The 26,135-nt window shown below is 52.6% G+C and overlaps 1 protein-coding gene across 6 annotated transcripts in view; it reads left to right on the plus strand.

The window, feature by feature from the left end:
• Positions 1-26,135, plus strand: part of CDH22 (cadherin 22) — a 76,578-nt gene that overhangs the window by 44,069 nt on the left and 6,374 nt on the right. For all 6 annotated transcript variants that reach the window (XM_069033979.1, XM_069033977.1, XM_069033978.1 and 3 more), the window contains 6 exons: positions 3,776-3,943; positions 4,881-5,068; positions 5,897-6,150; positions 13,157-13,293; positions 20,338-20,459; positions 20,735-20,852. In XM_069033979.1, coding sequence (XP_068890080.1) covers positions 3,776-3,943; positions 4,881-5,068; positions 5,897-6,150; positions 13,157-13,293; positions 20,338-20,459; positions 20,735-20,852 — 987 coding nt within the window. The remainder of the gene's footprint in view (positions 1-3,775; positions 3,944-4,880; positions 5,069-5,896; positions 6,151-13,156; positions 13,294-20,337; positions 20,460-20,734; positions 20,853-26,135) is intronic.

The following is a 26,135-nucleotide window of genomic DNA, read 5'->3' on the forward strand; positions in this document are numbered from 1 at the left end:
TGATGGGATTCCTGGAAGGCAGTTACCTGCTGAGTGCTTCATCCTGCTTTGTTTTTATCGCCCAAAAAGAGTCTGCAGTTGGAGCAGATTCAGTGGCATTTATGTGATGCTGTAAGTGTCCCCTTGCCTGGTAATTATACTGATTAATCTGGATCATGCTGGAAAGCCACATGTGCCTTGTACCAGAGGGTATGCCACCATGTGTCCACATTATTCAGCTATAACAGATACTGACAAGAATGGGGGAGACAAGTCTGAGCTCGAGGTTGTTCTTACTTTGTTAGCAGTGTCTGTGAAAGACAAAATTTGTCAGTTTTTCCAGCTGGAAAGAAGGTGAATCTTGGGAGATGGTAGCAATAACTTTTCTGTGCTCTGTGTACAGCCCCGAGGAAGGTCTGTCACCATCCCTTGCAGCTTCTTTGCAGAGTCCCAGGGGGTCAGGTTTTGGGAGCAAAGACTATCTTGGCTCTGGAAGATGGGACCATGCAGGTTTGCTGCTGGTGGGTGTTTAAGGCAGTGCCCATCGTGCCACATGTGCACATAGCTTGTGTGGAGACCTTGATTTGCCATGGCTATTAGCAAATGGTGAGCAGTACCTCAGCCTAGAAGACAAAACCAGCCTGACTCTTGGGCTGGTGTGGCCCATGCAATTTGGGAATAGTGTCCCAGTGGCAATCTTCCTGGGGCTCCCGGAGGTTTGGGGCACAGAGCAGTTTGTCTGCAGCAGATCCCCAGTTTTCCAGGATGGACTAGATGCACAACACCATGAGAGGGAGTTTCTGATCAGTCTCCACCCCAGCCACAGGCAGAGATTTTGTCTGCCTTGTGCTGCTGGAAGAACAGGGGCTGGCTGGGGACATTTGCCCTATTCTGTATGTGCTAAATGGCCTGGACTTGCTCCCCGTTGGGACGAGTGACCTTGGAGGTGTTCTGGGAAGTGCCTGAGCACTTTCCTCCCATCTTGCATGGCATATTATGAACTATATCATTACGAGCAGCTCAGTTAAGTCATTACAGCCTTGGTGAATGCATGAGCTTTTTCCCTCTCATCCCAATTCATCACTATTGTGCTGACATGAATCATTTTCATTATAAAATGCTTCAGACCCCGTTAATTAACAGAATTGCTTAAATTTCAGTGAGATAGTGCTTGCCCAGAAATAACGGTTTTGTATTCACAGTGGAGTGGCAGGAGAGGCCTGTCAGCACGAGCAGCTGGGGCTGGTCCCTGAGCCCTGGGTGTTTGTGCAGGGCTGGTCCGGCTGCCCAGGTGGGAGGGTGCCATCCTGGCTGGGATGGGTGCCCAGAGGCATGTTCTTGCCTCCCTTTCCTGTGTCCCCTCTGCCTCTCTGTGTGAGGTGGAGTGGGACTCCTTGCCAAATGGCTTCCTCTGAGCAGAGCCAGGATGAATGAGGGGATCAGAGAAGACCCTGGGCCCCGTCACGGGATAAACACCTGCTCCCTTATCCATGGGGCTGAAGGCAGGGGAGTCGGGGTAATTACAGAACTTGAAGTGACAGAGGAACAAGGGGAAACTGGGTGATAATGGTGCCTATCCATGAGATCTGGAGAATGGCGAGGATCTGAAATGGTGGTTATGTCTTTATAATAAATCCTGGCAATGCTAATCATTGGAATAATTGCTAGTTTCAGAAAGGAAGGAGTGATAACTGTCTCCTGAACAGTGTTGCCAGCTCCTGATGCACATGTAATGTCATGCAAAGGGCAATTTAATCCTGCCAGCTCGGTGGCATTTCTGACTGCCTCTGACCTCCATGGTGTGAGCCCTTGTCTGGAGGTGCATGAGGCCACACTGGGCAAGTGAACAGGGAAACTGGATTCTTGCTGGCTGTGGAGTGCAGAAGCCTTGGGATCTATCCCTGTAGCCATATCTTGGCTCCTTGCAGCCTGCTGGAACTCAGCTCTCCCCTCTGCTGTGCTCTTGGTGACTTGGAGCTTCGATGCTCTACCACTGCTCGATGTGCTGCACATCAGCAAATGGATTGCAAGGTGCTCAGACTACTGGATGATTCTCTACTGTTTACTCAGCAAGAAAGGAGCTTCCTGTTCCTTCTGGGTCAGGCCCCTCACTGGAGACCCATTCCAGCAGCCTCCTCCAGTATTGTCCCTAGCACCAGGCAGGATTACTGGTGAAACAAAGCCGAGATGAATTTGCAGTTCACAGTAGGAGGAGGTAAAGCTGATAGTTAAACAGAAAACCCTGGAAGAAAGAGGATTTACGAAAACATAAAACAATGTCCTAATCTGTGGGAATGTTAAAAAACTGAGCTGGAGGGGGTTTTAAGCTGATTCCTGTCTGTTAAGGGGTGCTGCTTGAACAGAGGGACTGGAATGTGGCGCTAATGACCTTGTATCCATGTAAGCACTCATTCCTTCGTGACCCTGGTGCCACGTCAGGGCAGAGTCGTTTCTTTCTTTTTTTCATCCTCAAAATGTTTCTTCTCTACTTCGTTTCCATTTAAATGAAACAGTCGTGGGTGAGTGGTAATTTCTGCCATTCGCAGAGGTTTCAGGCTTTTACTGCTCTTTGTTTTCTGTTTTACATTCCTTTATATTTTAGTCCTAGTCATTTCCCCAATCCCAGATGAATACTGGAGACCTGTAAACACTGTTTTTAAGAGACTTACTTTTGTAAGAAGTACTACCATACCATTCATTTTGTTAAGCTCCAGTGCATTCTCTGACACAGAGCATGTGTTTCAGCATCTCTGGTCTCTTAACTTAGAAGGACATTTGAAAATGAGGGGTTTTGTGCAGACAGACTTTTAGAAATGTGCTGCCCCTCCTCCCTTTCTCCAGATCACGAAGGTCTCCCCCAGGTGTGCCTGGGCCACAGCACCTGGAGATGGAGCCTGGGCTGGGGACAGCCCTGTTCTGTAAGGGGTGCTGCAGCAAGCCTGGCTCCTGCTCAGCAGATCAGGATAAGTGGGCTGTTGCAGATCTGTGCCAGAGGGGTTTTGTGACTCAGACTGGGTTTTTACAGAGCAGACCTTGAGGCTGGCCCCCGCACAGCCCCCGCATTTGGGTGGGGGTGAGGATGAGTCCTCTCCCTCCTGTGACTCCTGCCCCCATCAATCCTCTGACCCCAACAGATCTTTCACCCAGCTCCCGGTCACCCTGGGGAGAAGCACAAACCTCCTCTGTGCCAGGGTTTAAACCAGTGGGAGCTGCCAGTAGCCCACGGGAGAAGCAGCAGTTGGAACTCTTTCATGCTTTATGAGGAGACTTGCTGGGAGCAGGTTGGGCCTGTGGCCATTTCCTGGGCTTCAGGAGGATTTTTGGGATGTTTCTGGCTGGCTGACAACCCCCTGGGCTTGTTCTTCTCCCCAGTGCCCTTCTCTTCCCTTAATTGGCTTTTGCTTATGTGACCTCTTGCAAAGGGGTTCAGCAGATGCTGTTTGTGGCCAGCAGTGTGTTCCTGTGGCAGAGGCAGCCAGCAGCACCAGGGCTGTGGCTGGGGAGAGTGTCCCCAGCAGTCAAGGGAGGTGACAGTCCCTTCTACTGTGCACTGGTGAGATGCAAGTGCTGTGTCTGACTGCCAAATATGATTCTGTGGGCATACCAGAGTGAGTCCAGGGAAGGGCCATGAAGGCTGGTGAAATACTGGAGCATCTGCACCATGTGAAGAGGGAGATCCAGCTGATCTTGTTTAGGTCTGGATCTTGTCCAAAGTAATCTCTTGTGGCCCCTTGCAGCCTCACCCTCTCTGTGGCTCTGGGACCTGCCTGTGCTCAGCTGTCCTGCTGGTTTCCAGGTGTGATCCGGACAGCCGTGGCAGACCTGGACCGTGAGACACAGGACCGCTACGAGGTGGTGATCCGTGCAACAGACATGGCAGGACAGCTGGGCGGCCTGTCTGGATCCACCACAGTCACCATCGTAGTCACTGATGTCAACGACAACCCACCACGCTTCCCTCAGAGTAAGTCCCGCTGGCGATGGGGGTGGGCACTGGAGCATGTCCTGGTTCCCTGTGGGTGGTGGGGTGGAACCTGCAGGCTGAGCCAGCCTGGCCACTCCAGCTACTGGCAGGGTGATAATACCAAAGGACCGTGGCATGCCCAGCTCCTGGCCTGGGTCAGAATGTGTTCCTGCCTGGCAGCACAGTGGGTGCCAGATCCCTGCTCCAGTGCAGGTCCTGGAAGCAACCATGACTTGCATGGTGGGAGAGCAGAGCTGGCCCTTTCCTGAGCCCTCTCCAAGCAGCTGGAAGCCAGCAAGACCCACCATGCTGCTGTCCCTTGGGAGCTGGGGCAGGGACTTGGCTGCTGGCCTGGCACCTCCTGGCTGCTATGTGAGAGCTTGGCACACCCTTGCCCCAGTTCCAGAACAGTGACATGGCTCAGGGGCAGCAGCCTTGTCACAGCACAGCTCTGTTTCTCAACTTGCTGCTAATGGCCTGTGGCTGGTGCTGGTGTCTGATCTGGGACCTTCTCCAGACAAGGTGCAGGGTGATCCTGCTGCATGGAGTGGGTTCTGCAGCACACTCCAACTGTGGGGCCTGGCAGCTCCCAGGGAAGGGGCTGCAGCTGGAGGAGGCTCGGCTCTTAGGCTGCATCTCCTAGAAATCAGAAATTGTAAAGGAATCTTTGCAAGGAATCAGCACTGATTGCAGTGTCCATGCAGAGAAATCAGCCCTTACTTCACACAGCACCTGGAATGTCAGTGCTCCCCAATTACCTTCCCTCAACCCTTGTTTTTGGCTGGTGTATTTACTTCTCCTCTTGGGCCATTCTGGACTGTAGACACGGTGGGGTTTGAGCAACTCTCACAGCCCAAAGGTGCCTCAGGTAGGTCTGTGAAGGCTGGGGGCAGTTCAAAGGCAGAAGCAGTGACCCTGGTACCCATTTCTCCTCCAGAGATGTACCAGTTCAGCATTGTCGAAACGGCCCCCGTGGGCACTGCCATCGGGAGGGTGAAGGCAGAGGACTCTGACGTCGGGGAGAACACGGACATGACATATCAAGTGAAGGATGAGGAAGGGGTGGAGATGTTCAAAGTCACCACGGACAGCAATACCCAAGAGGCTGTCATCACGGTACAGAAGGTGAGAAGAGTTGGTTGAGTAGGGAGGGCACAGGTCCTTAGGAGGACCCTTTCCTTTGGGGACTGCTGCTGTTGAATCTGAGTTGAAGAAAATGCTCTGAGCGCTGCTCTAGCAGTAGCAGTTGCATTTTTGTGCCTGCTGATGCAGGGAGAGACCTGTCTCTGCTCTGCCTGGATGGCAAGATGCAGGGCTGTCTGGGAGGAAAGGCTGAAAAGGAGCAGCAGAGTGCCTGCTGGAGTCCCCCAGGGTGGCTTGGGGGTGGCAGTGAAGCAGCGAGCTGTGCAGAGGAGACACCATGCATAGGACTGCAGAGAGAAGTGCTTACAGCTATTGTTGACAGCACCTGCTAGGGGAGAAAAATGCTCATCTAATTCCTGTACCTGACCAGCAGCACTTAAACTGTATCTGCTTTTGGTGGCAAAAACAATCAAGCAAATATTTGGTACAGGCAGGAAAGAATGATTGTTCTTCAAGGCCACTGTATGCAGCTTGCCTCCCCTGTAGAAATAAGAGTGGGGTGATTAATGATCAAAACTCACTCATGTGCAGCACACACTGTGATGTCTTCCCAGTGAATCCTGGTTGCTCACAGCCTGGGCACCCTGTTAGGGGCCCTGAGGGGAGTGGGCTGGATGCTTCCTCCTGCCCCCTCAGTGTGGGTGTTGCTGGCAGAAGAGCAAAGCAGAAGCCCCCAGGCTGCTACAGAGGCACTGCTTGGCAGCAGGTAGTTTTAGTGGCTTTAGTACTGCCCTGATGTCTCTGGTGAAGGAAGGGGCAGCAGAGGGAATCCTTGGACTGGCTGTGGCTTACCCTCTTTCCTTGTCCCAGCCTCTTGACTATGAGTCAAAAAAAGTGCACACTGTCGTGGTGGAGGCCCTCAACAAGTTCGTGGACCCGCGGTTCGTGGACCTGGGCACCTTTCGGGACCAGACCATCGTGCGGGTCTCAGTGCTGGACGTCGATGAGCCCCCCGAGTTCCGGCCCCCCTCCAACCTGATGGAGGTGCAGGAGGATGCACATGTTGGATCTGTCGTGGGGGTGGTCACTGCCCTGGACCCAGACACAGCGAACCACCCTGTCCGGTAAAGCAGCGTCCAAACCTCACATCATCCCCCTTCCAGGCGTGGGCATGGGGTCACCTGCAAGGGACATGTGGTCTGGGAGGGCTTGTGGCCGTGGCTGGGACAAAGGAGGTAGGAGAGTGCAGGTAAAAGTGGCAAGTGCTGCATGTGTGGCCAAGTGTGTGAGTGTCTCGTGGGACAGGCAGCTGGCAGGTGAGTGGCAGCCTGTGCACGAGCAAGCGCAGCCGTCTCGCAGGCGACAGATACGTCACTGACAGGTGATGGGTTTGTGAGTGCAAGGGAGTGTCAGGGAAGGTGGCTGGGTGATGCTTGCGTGTCCTCGCTGCTGACAGTGAGCTATCTGCAGTGGTACCTGACACAGGCCAGGCACCAGGAGAGGCAGGAGGACAGTGGTGAAGGGTGATAGATGAGGTGAGGCTTGGGAGGTGCAGAGCCACAACCTGGCTGTGTGTGCGTGCATGTGTGCATAGGATCAAAGATCAGAGGAGTTTGTATTTGGGCAGGGGACATAATCCAGGCAGCAGCTTATCTGCACAGGACATTTCCCATTTCCATTTAATTTGTGGCTAAAGAGATTGTTACCTTGTTAAATTGTTATTACCTAAGGCACAAAGCAGCCTTCTGGCCCTGCCAACTGGCCTGAGTCACGAGCAGTTGGGTTGGAAATCTGGTGTTCAGAAAACATCCTCAACGTGTGGAAAATTTCCTTGAAATGTGTGTTCTGGTGCCAGGTGCCGGCGGGGCTGCAGGCATCCATGGAGCTGCTCACTTCCAGGGAGCAGCATTGGCTTTGGACTGAGAGCTCTGCAGGGAGTCAGCCCCGCAGCAATAGACTAGGAAGGACAGGGATAGGGACGTGGGGTGGAGGGGGACAGGCTAGGGAGGGCTCAGTTACAGCACTTGGTTGCATTCAGTTGATGCCCCAGTGCCTGTTTGGGACACTGAGCTCAGTGCTGTGCAGCCACGGGAGACCCACTGTTTCATGGTGGGGTGAGGGGGCTCTCCTGATCCTCATGGAAACAAAGACTGAGATGGTTAGAAAGCTCAGAAATGCATTTACAGATGGAAAGCTGCCATCTACAGATGCCTGGCAGCTAGCAGAGAGTACTGTGTCACAAAGCTGGATGCTCAAAGTTGACTTTGGGGGGAATGTGAATGAAATCAGCCTTGGTGCGCCAGGAACTGTGTATATGAGTGCTGCACCACTTACACTAGTGGGTGCTGAGTGCTGAATGTGTTCTCAACATACCTCTGCTTACCTTGTCCTGTGACTCTCCACTCCCTCTCCAGTCAGGCTACGTGTCTGATTTCTTTCTTTGCTGCCCCTGAGCATGTGGCTGTCAGCTCACACCCTTCAGGAGAGTGGTGTGTCCGCATATCTGTGTGTATGCACGTGCTTTTTCACTTGACTGTTTCTAGCAGTGCTGCAGAATATAGATTTTATTTTCTGATCTGTAATTGTAGAAAAGGGACCTTGGGGACAGAACTGTTCTTATTCTTGTTTTTTCTTGTTCTTTGTGTTGCTTCCCTGTGGAGCTTGCTGCATTGTTTGCAGACAGACCAAAAGAAATCAGTGGAGAGAGGCTCTTTATGCTATGCAGAAGGTGGTGGAGACTTGGACCAGAGAGAAGCGGATTCAAGTACTGGGCAGGAGCAAGATGGTGAGAGCCCAAACTTCGCTTTGGGAGTCTCTCCTCCAGTGAGCTCAGTGCTGGCAAGGCAGTGCCTCGTGCTCAGACACAAGGACCCAGCCAACAGGACTCCCAGGCATCTGCTGCAGCTTGGGAATTGCCATGTGTTTTCCCTTGTCAGGCTTGATGCATTCAAATACGTGTCCTGCCTCCAGCTATCCCCGGGCAGGTAGCTCATCCTGTGTCCCCCATGCTCCCCTGCGGGACTTGGTCCATCCCTTTACTCCCTCTGTGCTGGCAGTCCTTGCTGTCACGAGCAGTGGCAGTGCCGCAGGATGAGCCTTCACAGCCATTTTAACACATACCAAGTGGAGCTGCAGGTTGATGTTGGTCATGCTGATGCAGCACCAGCTCGGGAGGAAGGTACAGTTGGATCTCTCCTGGTTCCCTGTCCTCTGGCTAGCCAGGTAATTTAATAAAATACTTTGCTGCGTAGGCAGCCGTTCACAGCTTCAAAGCAGTGCACAGATATTAATGCCAGCACCCTGCAGCACCAGGATGTGACACTAACCCATCAGCAGGAGACGGCAGTAAGTCACCTTTCGTTTCAAGTGTTCTGCTCGGAAGTGCAGTCACAAGAAGCCAGCACTTGTACTTCACCTCTGATACATGAGAGAGTACCTGGTCCTGACGGCATGACCAGCATTTGATCCTCATCGCCTTGAAGTTGGTATGAACCTTTTCAAGTTGCTGCAGTTCAGTGGATCCCTTTAATTTCCTGCTCCTCACCTGCCAGAGGTGGGAGCAGAGGCACGGCTGTGCTTCTACAGTGGCTGCTCTCCTGGACTCGGGTCTGTGTGTTGCCTCTGCCTGTATATAGGGGAGCCACAACTTCCTGTCATGTTGAGATGCACTCTCCCCTTCAGGCAGGAAAGAACAAGGATTGCCAGAGACAGCAGAGCAGAAATCAGCTCTGTCAGGGTTTCCAGGTCCTGCTGACACCAGGCTGCCAGTAACAAGGTTTGAGAGGTATTTTTAGCCAAATGGGAAGGGAGGTGCCCTTGGCTTTTTGTTTTCAGCCCCGGGCCAGCACGAACAAGGCTGTGTGACTCTTGCTTCGCCCAAAGCAACTGCCAGAGGCACATTCCAGCCTGATGTTCCCCCTGCGTCTTGGTGATCCACGTGTCCCACAGGATGCAGTGACTTGGTTTGAGAACAAATCCCTTCCCACAATCTGGACTGGGTCGAAGTGACCTGTTACAAAGACATGAGGACTGAAGGGGTATCCCTGAGGCACCTCCTCGCTGCCTCACTCCAGCTGCATATTGGCTGCAGAGCTCCTGGCAGCTGCTTGCTTGGGTGCGAGGAGGTGCCTGGAGATCACCCCACCTCTCAGAGAAGGACACCCTCCCAGTGACACCAATGTGTGAGCAGGGAGCCGTGCTGAGCTCAGCATGGGCAAGGGCTGTATGAACCCTCTGTGGGCACAAAACCTTCTGTGGTACCAGTGTGGGAAATGCCCTCCTAAAGGTCTGGTTCTTTGTATTTTATTCCATCCTTGGCTTTTTTTGCCTATCAAAGGCTGGAACTGTTCCTTTTCAGAAAAAAATTTAGTTTCCAGTTGGCTTTTTGGCTTTAGCTGTGTGTTTTCTGGGCATAGTGCAGTTTTTCTCAGCTGAGCCATTGTATGAAGTAATACAGTGATAGACTGTCTGTGTGTGTGAGGCTGTTTGTATTGGGAGGCTTTTGTTTCTCTCTCTGCAGTAGGAGCCTGTGCTCTGATTGTGTGCGTTCCAGGCTTTATCAGCACTGGGAAGATGTTGCTTGGGATTTAAGGTTCTTAGAGATATTCTTGTTTGGCATTCACCAAATCCGGAGACACGTGTTGGACATGGGCATTTTGTAGACTCCAACAGCACAGCAAGAACTACAACCTGCTTCAATACAAAAGGGAGAGGAGGAAAAAACAAACACAACAAAAAGCTTTTCATACAGTGTTTGAAAAGCTCGCTATTAACAAAACACATGGCATAAAATGTTCTTCTTGTTGTGTTCGAGGGAGAAGTGAAACAAACTGCTTGAGAAATGCATTCATGGGAAAGATGAGCATTGAGAAAGCTGTCGAAATTAAACAGTCACTTGTAACATCCAAACCAACAGGCAGTGCCAGCAGGAAGAGAGGGAAATGGAGTACAAGGTCCGCATCCCAATCAGAGCTGGGGACTGCGGTTCCAGATACAGAGCACCAGCCAGCTGCAGGAGAGATGAGCATAGGTCCTGTCCCTGAGTACCTGGAGGATGAGGGATTAAATGCTGCCTCTTCCCAGGTGAGAAGCACCGTTTGACTTCAGTGGGATGGGTGAATATGAAGCTGGAGTAGAAGTGGAGAAACTGGTGGTGAAGGTTGTATTGCATAATATGATGTGAGTGAGCACAGCAAAGCGCTGCTTGCTCCAGCATGGGATGAGATGGAAGCTGTTGGAAGGTGAAGTCTGTTGTTGCAGCTCTGAGCAGGTTATGGCTGTGGCTTTGGGGGATGGGTGGACATCCCTGTACCCCCCCCCCCAGTCCCCAGCTCCCATGCCAGCCTGGTGCTCCAGAGCCTCCATGGCCTTTGATATCTCCAGAGAGCTGCAGACCCACCTGTATTGGCCACCTCCACAGTCACAGTGAGTGGCAGCAGGGTCAGCCCCTGCTGATGTGGCCAAGGCAGTGTGCTGAGCTCTGTCTCCTTCCCTGTGGCAGGGAGAAGATGACAGTTCACTGTAGCAGGCGTGACAAAGGCATCAGAGTTGTGGTTTGGTTTGTGCCTGGCCATGGGGTACAGGCAGCATGTCTGTAGCAGACCATTCAAAAGGGACAGAAGACAACCTCAGCAGCAAAGCAATGAGAAGCATAAGAACAGGTTCCCAGTGGCATTGCACTGAACACTCCCTGCCATCCTCCTGTCCTCTGGTTGGGCAGGCAGCCCTGTCAGATGTATCCAGGCTTGGGGGTGTCTCCCATCACTAACTGGGTTTTTCTGTGTGGATATTTTTTTGCAGATGTCTCTGTTTATTCAGCAATGACAGAAGTGTGATCAAAACAGGCATGTGCTTATTCGAAAGGCAGAGAAGCTGTGGGGAGAGTGAAGTACCATCTTGAACTTAACAGTATGAAAAAGTGGAGTGGAATGCAGGATGTGTTCGAGGTCGGGTCATATGGGAGAACAATGGAAGCAGTTATGTAAAATCAGTTGTGCTATTGGAAAGGTATTAGGTGTTGTCATCCCAGTTTCTGTTCCTCTTTCCAGCAGAGCATCAGACTGATTTGTACAATTCAGAGTGGCCAGACCTCCCCTTTTCCTTTGCAGTGGGGGAACAGAGAGTGGATGAGAGGCTGCAGGACATGCCGAGACAGTGTCGCTGTCCCTTTTGGAGTTGGCAGTGTTCCTGTAAAACCTCTGCTGCCAGCTGGGAGTTGGAGCAGAAAATGCAGGCAGTCTCTAGTAGTTGGTTTTGAGACACATGAGCTTGTACCTGGCTTTGTGTGAGAGATGTCCATCTCCTCTAGATGCAAGGGGGGAGGAGGAAGTCAGCTACATAGGTGCTAGATGGTGGCTGGGTGCAAGTGCAATTTAGATAGCGACTTTTGAATGTTTTTGTTTGGCTACAAGTAAGTGCTGTTGTATTTACTCTCTCATCTCCCCATCTGTGAAAGGGAGAGAGCTAGAGAATGTAATCTGGTACTGTATGACATGTTAAACAGTATGGGAATGCCTTTGTGTGTGCCTCCATCAGCGATGGAGCTGTGTGGATGGACAGGGCCCCTGCCAGAGGCAGCTGGTGCTGTCCCAGGGCATGGGGCAGAACAGCACAGGGCCATCTATGGTCATCCTTGCATGGAGAAGGTGAGCTGATGTTCCTTAGCTGTGAGCTATGGGGATGATGGACCCACAGCTGGAAAACTGCTCTGCAGCACGTGGAGCACTTCCCCTGTCCTGAACCTCCTGCTAGCCTGGAGCCTGTCCTGCTCTGCTCCTGTCCAATGTGGCCTCTCAGTCCTAGCTCCCCCGCTTTCCAGTGTGCTTTGTCCCTACATTTATCTTCCTTCTGTGGTTGGACATGTGACTGAAGGCTTTAATTTATTCACAGCCCTCCTTTTGGTAATTTATCCTTTGTACTCTTTGCTGTCTTGTATTATTTAATTCTGTGAAGCACTCTGGGATTCAGTGTGTGTGAAAGATGCTGTACACAATAACATTATGCTGTATTGTTTGTGATTTGCAGGCCTTCTGGATTTCTAATTCTGATTGCAGTGGTGGTTTGTGTTATTTGTGCTACGGCTGTGCTCGAGGGCCTCAGCTGGATCAGACTTTCCTTCCAGCCCTTTCCCCCAGGAGCTCACATCTCATTGTGCCCTGATTTAATGTTGGCTTGCTTCATTCCATGTGTAATGGTTGGAAATGCAGGACATGCCACATGGATTTGTGGTGTCCTGGTGAAGGCTCGGGACTAAACCTAGTGTCTGACTCCTCATGAGCTGTGGGGTTGCCCTTGGGGAGAAGTGGGAATCATGTCCTCTGGAGGTGGTCCAGGGAGTACATGGGTTCCACCCTCAGGAGGGGCTGTTTGTGGCAGCACTGGAGCAGCTGAAGGAGCACAGTAGAACTGCCTGTGATGGGTCTCTGCTGAGCAGCTGGACACAGTCTGAGCTGGAGGAGCTCATCAGCCTATTCCTTGTGTTACTGGGAAGTTCAAAATAGGGCAAATCTTGGGGCTGCTGGCATGATGTGCTGTGTTGATGGGGGATGCTGGCTGCTGCCCACTGCTCTGCTGCCAGGATTGCTGCACCAGTTGCTCAGGTTCAGTCCAGATCCTGTGCTTTGTGCCAGCTATAGCAATTGAGGTGTCTGCACATCTGGCTTACAGCCTACTGCGTGCTGCCCTCTGGGTCTCTCACTTGGGTGGATGCAGAGGCAGGAGCAGGAGAGAGGGTAGTAGGTGAGATGGGCTCCTCGAGCAGGGGTGCCCACCTTCAGCTTGGTTCATGCTTTTCCTGAACCTACAGCACTGAAGCTTCCCAGAGTCACAAGTGAAGTTACAGCCCACGATTTCTGTATTGCACTCTCTATCCAGAGCATAAGCTTCCCCTCATCCAAAGTCTGTGCACAGTTTCACTTTATGCACCAAAAGCCACACTTTAATTTTAGTGGAAGGCTCTGGGCTTGCAGCCTGGTAGAAACCAGGCCTTCCTGTACCATGCTGCAGCACAGGACAAGGAGAGCAGTGATCCAGGGCCTGTGGTGTTAGATTCCAGTACTCCTGGAGCTGGTGGTAAGGGTGGGCTTGGCACATCCAGCTGCTCATGGTTTTCCCCCTTTTGCCTGGTCACAGGTACGCCATCGACCGCAGCACAGATGCTGAGAGGATCTTTGACATCGATGCCAAAACAGGTGCTATTGTGACAGGAAAGGTCCTGGACCGGGAGACAGCGGGGTGGCACAACATCACTGTCCTGGCGATGGAAGCAGGTGAGATGGAGGAATGTGCAGAACTGGAGTGGGGCAGGAGGAGGAATATGGGTGCTGTTATCGCAGGGGGTGGCCAAGACACAAGTGTTAATCAACACTGAAGTAAAAAAGAAAAATAAATGCAGCAGCACTGAGTCTGACATCTCCCTAGACAACCTAAAAATACTCTTCCTGAGTCGAGCATTAATAAGGGAGCATGGTCGAATAGTATATTTGATGAACACTAATCAAATTTGTGTTATCTCTGCACCGTCTCTGCCAGTCATCCCTGCGCAGCTCACTGCCTGCACTCACACCTGCTGAGCAGCACCGGGGGCTCCCGGGGGGCTCTGCTCACATCACCTGCCTTCCCCAGATCAGTCATGGGCCCTGCGTGGATGTCCTGTCAGCTGGAGCCCTGTGGCACTGGGGGACTGTCAGCACTCACTTCTGCCAGAGCTCTCAGTGTTTGGGACTCACAGATTGTACCTGCACCTGGGTTTGTAGCTCTGGATGCCTTCTGTGTGCTTAGGGAGGTGCAGGCTTGGCACAGAAGGAATGGATGGGAGGTCCTGGCACTGCAGCAGGGGGAAGGGACTGTGGAAGCAGAATGTCCTAGGCACGATGCTGGGAAACAGAAAGGCATTGCCATATTCTTCAGAATTTTCCATATTTTGGATGTGCAAGTCACCAGGGTAGCATGGGCCCTGCTGTGCTCTGCCTCTGCCCTGCAAGTGGGTACCAGGGAGCTGCTGTGGCTGCAGAGCACCTCCTTACCCCTGCTGACATGTGCCAAGGCCTGTCTGTCTGTGGGCAGGAGTCTTCCCCGGGCTTTGCTGTGAGTGTTTCTTTGCTCATTCTTGAGCGTTGAAGCTGCTGTTCATGTTCAAGGAGCCAGGTCAAGGCCTAACTTGGGTCCCAGAGGTCAGATCCTGCCACCCACTCTGGCCAGGCAAGGGTATAGGCCCCATGGCTCAGGAGAGGAGAGGTCAGTGGCCCTGGCCAGACCCCCACTGCCTTGAGGGGATATCTCTGGCTCCGTGGTGCATCCCAGTCTCGCTCTGTGCTGGATGACGGGAGTGACCCTTGCACTGTCTGGCTGTGGCACTGTTGTGAGCCCTGCCTGATCACATCACAGGGAGGGCAGCCCATTGCTGAGCTGTGGCCCATACTGGGGGCTCCATGGGGAGGCTCTGCAGGGAGGAGGGGATGGTGGCATTGCAGCACAACTCAGCATCCACAGGAAACGTGAGGTGACAAGAATCAGAAGGACAATATTTACACGCTATAGCTAGGATTTTAGAACAAGTCAGTAAATGCTGCAGCTCCCCTCTGGCAGGGAAGCCTGTCAGGCTGGATCGCTTCAAAAGCTAGGGAGACTCTTCAGTGCTCTGACTTCTCCCATGGTGAGCTCTGACTCATCCGTTTTAACTGCCCAGACATTCTTCCCAGTGACATTATCCTTAACGTTTTGTAATCATGAAATATTAATGACTGATATTGAATTTAAAGTACAATTTATGTCTGAATCCTCTGGCAGAAAGGGCAGTTGTAAAGGTACAGCCTTCTGAGTGATGGAGGGGTTTCAGAGCGGGGCTGTGCAGCAGCTGTTGGGATGTGCCTGGCGCAGTGGGATCAGCCATGGCAGTGGGAGCGTGGAATGCAGGGCAGCTGGGAGCCTTCACGCTGGCATCAGCACATCCAGCAGTGCAGTTCCTGGCACACAAGTGTCTGGGCCAGGGGTGCTGGCAGGGCTCTGTGGTGCTCACCATGGGCATGTGGGGTGCAGCTGGATGCCACAGGGTTGGACATCACCAACTCCATCAGAGGCAAGTGGTCATATATTCTCTTTCCTCAGTGAGATGCAAACTTGGCAGGAGGAATGGAACAAACCCAAGAAGTGGGAGTCCTGCTGCCCAGGATTGTGCCTGGTGCCTCAGCTCATTGGGACTGGTGGGAAACTGTACCCACTGTATTCCCATGGTGCCAGGGCCCTCTTGATTCCCATGGCACCAGTCACTTGGCCCAACAAGATGTTGCGTCCCTGTGGCCTCCTCGAGCTGCCCTCCTAGTCTGCTGGCGGGGCTGTCCTGGGCAGGATTTGACCACTGAAGGACAGCCAGCCCCACTGGCAGCACTTGTTCCCACAGACAGCCTGTGGGGCTCGAGCAGCTCCAAGCACGAGCTGTGCCCCCACCCTGCAGAGCCCTGTCTGGCACCCGCTGCTGCTGCAGCACAGACCGTGTCCAGGGTGTGTCCCACCCGCGGGTATCAGAGTGTTTTTGCCCCTGACAGCAGTAAGAAAAGCTGCAGAAGGTGCCCAGCTGTGCCCATGAGCTGTCTGGGCTTCTCACTGCTGGCATGAGGAGCAAGGGACAGCTCTGCCACCCCAGCCAGGCACCCCCAGCAGGAGCTGCCTTGGCTGGCCAGGGACTAGCAGAGTGTTTGGCCTCGCAGCGTGGCAGCCAGCAGGAAGCATGGGGGCTGTTCAGCTAATCTAGCCTGGGACCAGGCCAAGCATTCCCACAGATAAATCTTCATCTCCCTCGCAAGCTGTTTACCTTCCTTGGGCTAATATTAGTGATTCTCTTCCTGTTTTCCTCTTTGCTCATGTAAAATGATGAGGCCTTGACTGCTGTGTCCACTGCTGGTAATTGAGATGATAAATCTTCCTGCTGGAGACTGGCTTTAATCAGAGCATTGTGTTTGGATGCAATTTAATGACTCTCATGCTGCTGAGTTTGGGCAGGACTCGGGAGAGGTGAGAGCCATTTATATGTTACTTGGCTTAACTGCTGCTTCCACTTTGCTTCCCCTCAGCTGGGAGCCACGTTTTCAGCTCCAGCCTCTGATACAGCCACCTGTCAGACGAGTCATACCCCTGGCATGCCCCTGCTCTGTCCTTGGCACAGCACTCTGGTTTGCAGGCAGGAGCTGCACCAACAGCTACAAACCCACCCTGTGCCCCAGAGCTGTGGCATCAGGACTGGAGAGCAGAGTGGCACATCCCAGTCTTCTGTTCTGCATTTTGTTCTCCCAATTTGCTGAGATAGTGAGGAATAAATTCCACTCCTGCCTCTTCTGACTTCCTCACTAATGTAAAAATTTTGAATTCAGTATTGTACCAATTTGGTCTTGACACAGAAGAGCGGGTTGGATGCTGTGCCCAGCAGTGTCCCTGAGCTGGGCTGCTCCAGGTGCTCCAGCTGCATATGGCAGCCCATGGTCTCCTGGGCTCTCCTCAGACCCAGAGAAGCTGCTGAGCACTTTTGGGTGTGTGGGGAGGAGGGCAAATGGCATGTGCTGGATTTGGAGCTCCACAGGAGAGGTTTGGGTATAAATATGCAAAGTGCTTTATTGTGAGATTGTCTGAGGGTCTGGAGGAGTAAAGGCTGGTTCCTGGCACAACAGAAACCACAAATCCCCTCCTTTCCTGCCACAGCAGGGGTGACCGAGCACTGTCAGTCCCTTCCCATCCCTGGAAGCTGCTGCTGCAGAGCTACAGCATTGCTGAGCAGTTGCCAAGGGCTGCTCGGTGTCAGTCCTGTGAGCACTCAGCTGTCTGCGACTCAGGGAGAGGGCAAGCTGGTGTTTTGCATCTGAATATTTAAGAGGAGAATATCATCCCGTTCAGATTACTTACTTACATGATTAATTAAATAAGGAAATACTCTGGGATGTGGATAAAGATTCCCCTGGAGCATTTGACTCTTGGCCTGAGTGTCACCGTGCAGCAGGACTGTGACCATCTCATGCTCCAGAATCCTGTCCCTGCCTGTCCCATCCCTGCCAGTCCTGTCCCAGCCCTGCCTGTTCTGCCACGTGGCACCTGGGCAGGGGTGTCTGGCTGGCATGCCCTGAGCCACACTGGTGGCTGTGTTGAGGCAGCCACAGATGCAGCAGTGTGGAAGCACTGGGCAGAGCTCCGTCCCCCACACACGGCAGCTCCAGTGGCTCTGAAATAATTCCTCCCATGTTGGCAAAGGCAGCTGCCAGTCACCAGCCTGGAGCTCCCATACTGCATGGCTGTGCTTCCAGCATCTCCCTCTTGTTCTGTGTATTTTCCATGTCTCTTTCCTCAGTCTTTTCAGATTAATAGCCTTCCAACTCCTGAAGGAAATGCAGAAAAACGGCATGTTTAATTTTAATTTAGGAAAGCGTTTAGGTAGCAGCCTAGCTTTCTCTCTGCTGTCAATCAGGTTTTCTCAAGGCTGACATCAATTAGTTTAAAAATATTGAATGTAATTTTGCCTGACACAACATATTGCAGCCACTGCAAAATATAATTTATTTTAGAAGAAGAAATAATTAAACTAATTTGCATGTCAGTCAGCTGAGCTGGAATACCGAGGAGAGACGCTGCAATGGAAGATGGCTTTTTTCCCTTCCTGTTGCCCTCAGCCAGCACGTGCTGCCCTCACCCCAACCACGAGCCAGGTGCTGCTCACAGAGCCCTGAGAGGGCAGGTGCCTGCAGCACCCACACCACAGCCTCATCCACTCTCTCTGCATTTCCTTCTGGCTCTGGGATCTGCCTGCTGAGTCTTTGCTCCTGTGCTGGGGAATTTTGGGTGTGTGCCCGCAGGTAGAGAAAGCACAGGCCAGAGTTTCTGACCTCGCAGATGTCAATCCTGTGTTAGTTAAGTGCTTTGTGCCTTTCATCGCAGATGTGCTCCAACAATCTTAATCGCACTTCTGACCATCATAATATCAGTTTATGGCACTGTTACAGAAAATATATTTCAGATATTTTGAAGATAACTTTTTTCAAATACATCCAACCGTTTTTCATTTTTTCCACTGGTAGATCCAGGTACTGGCTCAGAGGAAGAGGGAAGTTGATAAAGTATTGAGAAGCCTTCAAATATACATTGTACAGCCAAAATAAAAAGAAGCTGATGTGTGCCTCACTGGAAAGGTAGACAAGAGTGCAGCAGTTGCCTTTCTAACCTTGATGTTCCTGGACACGTCAAATTTTGACCCTGTCACTGAGGCAGGAGTGAGCATGAGCCTCAGGCTTCAGCAGTTTTTGAAGGGGCAAGAGGAGAGCTTTTGTGTGACAGGGTGCATTTAGAAAGGTCACTGTCTCTGAGCTGTGCCCAGGGATGCAGGACGTGAGGCCTGGCTCGGGAGGGGGTCGGTGCGGGTCCCCAGCTCTGTGCCGAGGCCGGTGCGTGACCCCGCTCGCGTGCATGGCTCCAAGCGCTCCCGGCAGCCGCGGCTGGAGCTGGGGGAGAGCACGGCCCCGTGCTTCTGCCCGGCTCTGAACACGCTGATCATGTCCCTCCTCAGGGGGCTGTGGGAGGTGGTCTCGAAGAGAAGCTGCTTTGCTCAGGGTCACCTGGATGTCCAGACCTGGCACGCATGATCCCAACAGGTCCCTGGGGAGGGTTCAGCAGCACTGGGGTTGGCTCCTGCTCACAGCTGGCTCCCACACCGTGGGGCACTAAGAGAGGAACTCCTCCTCTGGGTTATAGTTAAGAAGGGGAAGCACTGGGGTCCTGGGTTCTTCCTCCCTGCAGGCTCTACTTCCTCTCCTCTCTTTCTGCCTTTCCTTGTCTTTCTCTTAGCAGTCCCAGCTTGCTCCAGAGCTGAGCAGCGGGGATGGTTATCCATCTTCCTGTGGGCTGAGGAGGGGGTGATGAAATGCTGTCATCCTCCTTCTAGCAGGAATTGAACCCTTTTTCTTTCCGCTCCTTTGTGGGCATCAAGCGCGCACCCCGCCGCCTCCCCGGGCTCCCTTCTCACCCCGCTGCCTCCCGCTTTCTCTCTTCCTGCAAGCAGTTGCAGTTTATTTCACTGCACCAATATGCCTTTTAAAATAACACATAGTTCCAGGCTTTTAGTCACGACTTCTGCCTCCCTCCCCCAAAAACAACTATCTAATCACCAGAGCAGCTGGTCTGGGTGAGAGGGAGTGATAACGTGAGAACCGGGTGAAGGCAGCTCTGGGGAGGGGGCTTAGATTCTTGGCTAATTATGGAGCAGCGCTAAATCTCCTCTCCCCTGGGTCCTCCCCCATCTGATCTGTTGGGGCCAGTATTAATGTTATAGACAAACAGGCAGCAGAACTCCTGCCTGAGCGTGGAGAGAAGCATTAGTTCTGTCACAGGTGCAGCCTCTGGGTAAAACAAAGGAGATGGAGTAAGAGAGAGTTCTCATTTCTGGAGATATATGAGGTGCTTCAGCAAACATCAGGCCCTCCAGAGTGATTTATAATCCTATGGCACGGGCTCAGTGTCCCTCAGCAGTGTGTGTGCAGCTCAGTGACGCTGCAGTGAGTGGAAGTGTAAATGCTGCCCTATCCCACGAGCAGAGGGAACCCCAAGGGAGGAGGGGCCCCCAGGACCACTGCCTGTGGGAAGCTGGGCTGGTGAGAGCCAGGGTGAGAGGGCTGCCCTCAATCTTACTGTGTGACCCCCTCATGCCAGCTGGTGGACGGTGCTGTGTTTAAGCTGCTGATGGCAATAAAAACCCTGGGCAAGAGCCTCATGCCTCAATGGGGCACATTTGATCCTGGGTCACCTGGGCACAGCAGAGGTGGAGGGACAGATATCACCACCAACCTGTGCCCTTCGTTCATCACATCTGTTTCATATCCCCAGCTCTGTTTCTCAGCCCTCAGATGTTGCTGCCAGTCTCGAGCACCTATGGATCAGGATCCAGGTCAGGGGGTGATTTCACATCCAAGTTTTCTGTCCTATCTTGGTGCTGTTTTGCTGCAGAACAGATCCGCACCGGTGGATGGCTGACCCTTATGGCTGGCATTAGCTTTGGGCTGCTTCAGTTTTCCAGGGGTAGATCAGGTGGTGTTTCAGGAGTCCTTGGCACACAGCCCAATGATTGGGCTTCTTTTACAGGGTGTGGTGAGGCTGAACCATGCTCTGCAGGTGCTGCTGTCCTGTAGACAGTCTGTGCCACAGGCAGGCAGTGGTGCAGTGCTGTGTGCCCCTTGGAGCTGGCAGCAGCCACAATGGCCTTTGGACAGATGGGGATGAGGGGGTTTGCTCCCTGATAGCAGCAGTTGGCACTTTGTCCTGAAGCTCTGCTTCTCTTTCTGTTTCAGATAATCACTCCCAGGTGTCCAGGGCCTCTCTCCGTATCCGTATCCTGGACGTCAATGACAATCCACCTGAGCTCGCCACCCCCTATGAAGCTGCTGTGTGTGAGGATGCCAAGCCAGGCCAGGTAGCGAGTGTCCCCCAGCCCTGGTCTTGGGCTGCAGGCAGTGCTCTGGACCAGTGCCAGCCTGCCCATCTGTCCCCTTCTGCCCCTGAGTCTTCCTGTGCAGCCCCTGTCACACTGGGAGTCACTGCTGGTCCCACTGAGCCCATCTGCAGGGTCGAAGGCTCGTCCCTCTCTGTGGCCACAGCTGGCGATGCCACTGGCTGGACCCTGCACGTGGGACCCTGGGAGAGGCTGTGGAGGCAGCACTGGTGCTCACCTCTGCCTTCTCCCCACAGCTGATCCAGACAATCAGTGTTGTGGACCGGGATGAGCCTCAGAGTGGCCACCGTTTCTACTTCACGCTGGCGCCTGAGGCCACCAACAACCACCATTTCTCTTTGCTGGATATCCAGGGTAAGTCCTGCTGTACTCTTGGCCCAGCATCCCTCAGGCTGAGCAGCACCTCTGGCCATGGAGAGGGAGATGGGTTATGGTGTCTCTGTGCCAGCTCTGGGTGCTTCGGGCATGTCGCAGAGCTTCTTGTCAACCTGAAATGGTGGGACTTCCTCAAGGAGGCTCTGCCAGCTTTATTCCTTGCTGCAAGCAGCTACAAAGCTCCTCTTATGCTGTCTGGTTAAGCCTCTGGTATTTTCAGGGCTCTCAGTCCCTTTCTTGATGGGAAATCTCCAACCTGCCTGCAGGCAAGGAGATGATGTGGATTTATAGATGAACACACTCCCATTTTGAGCATTATGATTTATCCCTCTCCAAGGTAAATCCTGGAGCATGGGTCATCTTGGGGCTGCCATGTGGATGGCCAGCCCTGTGCCCCTGACAAATGGGAACAGCTCAAGAGCCCTGGGAGGCAGTGGGGCCATGCTGCAGCCAGCCCACAGCCATGGTGGGTTCTCTGGGACACAGCCTGCAGAGCCTGATTCCCTGTGAGGTGATGGCTCTGGGGTGCAGTTCCTGTGTTTCCTGAGGCTCATCCCCTCCTTTGGGATGTGCAGCCAGGCAGAGCCTGTCTGTTCCTCTGGGTGGCTCTGGGGTTCTCTGCATCCCTGGGCTCAGTGGCTCATCCTGGGTGACTCAATGCTGCTGTGAGCGATGGGTTGCCATACAGGTTCTGCTGGCTGAGCCTGGCTGCTGTTGGGCTCTGCAGGCTGTCAGGTCAGGCTGCGCTTGTGTGGATAGTAACAATCCAGAAGAGTAGTTACCAGGATGCTTCCTATTTTTGACTCGTGTTTAGGGTGAATTTAGGTGCTCATTGTAACAGTAGGTACAGCAGGGTCCCCTGCAGGTACTGGGACCTTCTCCAGCCACATGTGCATATGCTTGTCACAGGGGCCAGCAGACCACATTGAAATTCTTCTTTGGTTTACTTTTGAAACCATTTTCTTTCTTTGCTTTTGCAGCTTTATCTGTCAAAATCCTGGTTTAGTTTGTTCTGAGCTTATCAAAGAAGTCTTCTGCTGACGTAAGATCCTGCTTGCTCAGTTTGGTTCAGCATTATTAGGGATAGTCAAAATAGAAAAGCTTCAGATGTGATGGTAGCCAGGCTGGATATTGCTTTGTGTCCTGAGTAGTACAGCTGTCCCTGGCCTGAGTCCCTCCCCCTCTGCTCCAGGGCAGCTGTTCAGAAGACCTTTGCTTCTTATGACGTAAACAGGCTTTAATCCTCAGCAAGATTTTGCCCCACACTCAGCAATTAACTTCTCCCACTTTCTTTGAAGGACCTTATGAAAATGTGCTTGAACATGCTGAGCTACACCTGGGTGTCCATCCCTGCCCAGACCTTCATGAGGCTCCCAGCTCTGGGCCAGCGTGTCTGCCATGGCCAGGTTGCCATCCCAGAGCCACCAGCACTGTTTTGCTCGTCTGGCAGGGCACATGGCTGGGGGTGTATGGGGCTTAGCAGGGGCTGCTTGGCTTCTCAGCTCTGTGTGGGGGTCCACCAGCAGTGGCCCAAGAGCCGGCATTGCAGTAGAAGCAGGACACGTGTGCCACCATCTCCTCTGGAGCTGCTGCTCTCTTGAGTGGGATGAGGCTCTTGTGGCACAGGGTAATTCTTTGTGCTAAACGATCCCTCGAGATTTTTGTGTGGTGTAACACTGCATAAAATGAGTAAAAGCTGGCATCACCTCCCGCCTCCTGCTCTTGGAAAACAAATGTTGTTGCTGCAGGGTTATTCCCAGAGTGTTTGGAGACCCTCCCAATTGCTGAGCAGTGCTGTCTTCCCCAGCAAGCGGAGGTGGCTGCCTGTGCAGATGGAGGCACCCCTCATTTCTAACAGGATGCCTTGGTGCCATCTCCCTCCCTTTGATTTCTGCCCCCTTCTCCAGTCCATCAACTGCCCTGGGTACACTCACCTTTGCCCCTGCTCTCCCGGGTGTCCTTGCTGCATCCTCCCTTGTGTTCCCCCATTGCTTGCCTCTCCTGCATTCACCCCTCTTGCACTTGTCTCTACTCCCCTGTATAAATATCAGTGGTGACAAACTGCTACCACCAGCCCATCTGTTTCTTTGTACAAATTTGTAGCCAGTTTTGAAACGTGATTTATAAATATTGCTTTTGCAGCCAAGGAGTGACACTGATGGATGTCAGCACAGATGGATTCGCTAAGCTCTTGCTTAAATCCTCTCTTTTGCTTTGCACCTACCTCACTTGGCTCCTTCATGGCACCAGAAAGCCACCTCGGCAAGTGACTTGTTCTCAACAGGGTGGGGACCAGCACCCGCTCAGGAGCACTCCTGTTGCAGTTGGGCAAGGCAGGAGCACCTGGCATGGTGGGGCTGCTTGGGGGGAGCCTGGGGGGCTGTGAGCTGCCAGCAGTCTCAAGGCTCCCTCCAGGGCTCCTGGGTGTGGCACACAGAGCTAAGCTGGCTCTGGTGCTCCAGGTTGGAGACACAAGAACCAAGGGTGTCCCTGCAGGTGACCACATAGCTGAGTTACAGGTGGTTTGCAAGAATTGGGCTTTTGGAAACAGCACTACTGCCTATTGGTGTCTCTCCATGTGTTTTCTCTGTCTGAGGGAGCACTCACACACTTCCTGATTCCTCAGACAAGGAATAAATGTCACCTGTGGTAACAACAGCAATGATCCAGGAAGATGATGCCCATCATATGGAGTGACTAAAGGAAGATATTGAATTAGAGAAGCTGACCATGTCAAGATCCAACTGGTGCTATTCCAAAGGCATTCGCCATCCTCTGCTTCCTAACTCGCCTTTTGCTGGGTCTTTCTGGCCTGAGAAAATTGATTACAGCAGGATCAAAGTCAATTAAAACCTGAAATCGTGTTCTCCAAGAAATGCTAATTGCGTTGGAAGGGATGGTAGAAAGCATTCAAGCCTGGCAACCTGGAAGGAGTGCTAGGTAATGTGGAGTGACACATGGAGCTACTGACTCCAGGGCTCAAGGGCTCAGCAAGCAGATGTCTGAACTCTCTGCAGGTCTCATTAAGAGCGTGTAATGGGTGATAGAAGATCTGAAAACCCTAACAATCAAAAGCACAATGTTAGGATTTGAGGATTGCCTGAGGATAGAGGAAGCCTCCTCCAGCCCCACAGGGATGGCCCTCTCAGCACAAGCAGTGCAGATGCTCATTTGACCGGGGCGGGGGTGGGGTGTGTGTGTAAAAGAGCATCAAATCTCCTCGGGGCTGAGCAAACAGCGAAGGAGCAGCAGTGGTGCTGTGGCCTGGTACCCAGAGAACTCGCGAGAAGGAAGAGGCAAAAAGGAAAAACAGGATGTTTCTTCTACCAGCTGGGACTGGAGGAGGTCTGCTCCCTTCGGGCAGCTCCGGCAGCAGTGTGCCCACAGGCCCGGCCGGATGCTGGGTGCTCCTTCCCAGAGCCAGTGTTCCGAGGCTCGGGTACAGCAGAGCAGCTGCTGGAGAAGGGGAAGACAGATGCTCACGGGGCCCTGTGAGTGTGGGAGAGGGAAGGGACATCAAAATCCCTCCTGCTCTTCTAGCACTGTTTGAGATTGAGTTATGAGAAGGATTTATTAGTTCTGTCTTTGAGGCTGCCAAGAGTCTCTTTGGAGAGGGAGTCTGGGAGACTTAATTATTTTATTACTCCTAGTGACGTTAAGCTACCCACCAGAGTGTATTGCATTTCTAAACTTTCCTCTTAGGGCAGTATTGATGTGTCCCTGTGTGCTCAGCTCACATCAGTTCCTGCCTTGTCCGGTGACCTTCTCCTCAGATGGACAGAGGGGCCACCTCCTGCTCTGCCGCACAAGGTGATGTGATGTAACACAGGATAATGTCACTGCGTGATCAGAGAGAGGGTGACAGAGGAAACCTATGGAGAAAATGTCAATTTGTGCAGCATGAAGGCAGTGGTAGTAGAAGGCTTGGGTTGGGGCATCAGAGGACACTCAGCACAGCCTTTGGAATGGTATGACTGCAGCAGAAGTTGCAGCTTTGCAGGGACTGGGCAGGAAACCAAGTGTGGAGACCCAGACTCGTCTGTTCAGGAAAGCTGTGGATTAACGTCTGCTCACATTCCAGTGCTGCTCCTGAGAAGCTCTGCTCCTCAGCTCATCACCCCAGAAATGGATTTGGCAGGAAGCTGCTGCGGAGGAAGAGACACAAGGGCTGCGAGGCCAGGGCTGCCTGGGCTGTGCCAATGCAAACAAATCTGCACCAAAACACATCCCAAAGCAGCTGCCATGGGTCAGCTACATGTAAAGAAACAACGGCACCAAGAGAAATGACAATTGTTTTATAGGAGGTTGCTTTGGATGCATTTTCCAGCATACACGTTCCACAATCTGGGCAAAATTTTCCCAGGTCTGTGATAAAAAGGACTACAATCATATGGCAGCAGCACTGCTTCTTTTGGAGTATCTCAGAGGGGAACACAGAAGTCTGTGAGTAACAACCCAACAGAGAAGAGCTCATGGTGGTGGGGAGCAGGGGGTAATGGGCAGGTGGTAGAGCCATTTTGGTGCTGGAGGTAGGTGGCCCCTGCCAGGCTGGGCTCTGGCTGTCTAGCCTTGGTGAGCAGTTTCATTGGTGTACATGTGAAATTTCTGTGGATCTCCCTCCTGGAGGAAGGGCACCTGTCACCCTATCCAGGAGAGAAAACATAGTTTCAAGATGTTTAAAATAGTGCTTGTAGTTGTGATTTTTGTTACTCCCTTGCATCAAGTTTTGGATCACGGGGCAAACTCTCAGCCCCTTCCTGAGGTGAGGTTTCTCTGAGCAGACCTGCCTGTCATGCTGCTGTTAGATTTAAGTACCAGCCTCTTTATTTTGACTTGGTGGGTGGCAATATTTCTTTTTCAGTGGTGCCGGGCTGCCTGAGCTGTCTGGGTTGAGCTGAGGTTGGTGCCTGCTGCTCTGCCACTTGTATGTGCAGTTCCCCTTGATTTCTAGAGACTGTTTCTAAAAATACAGCATGCCTTGTCGCAGGTCGCTAACAGGAGCTGGAGCTGGCTGTAAACAGAAGGGAGTTGCCAGCCTCCTGCTGCATTTCCAGAGAGGTTTGGTGCTACCCCTGCTTTTACACAGTGCTGAAGAGCAGCTGGGAGAGTTCCCAAGCACTGTGTTCCATCAGCCCCGGGTGAGGGTTGCACTGAGCTGCAGTGGAGGTGCAGGGCTGTGTCCTCAGGGATCCTCTGAGCCAGGATCTGACCCCAATCACAGGCCGGTGACCTGACTGGTGTGACAGTGACAGCAAAGGTGAC

This window comes from Aphelocoma coerulescens, chromosome 20, assembly GCF_041296385.1.
Source record: "Aphelocoma coerulescens isolate FSJ_1873_10779 chromosome 20, UR_Acoe_1.0, whole genome shotgun sequence".
NCBI lineage: Eukaryota > Metazoa > Chordata > Aves > Passeriformes > Corvidae > Aphelocoma > Aphelocoma coerulescens.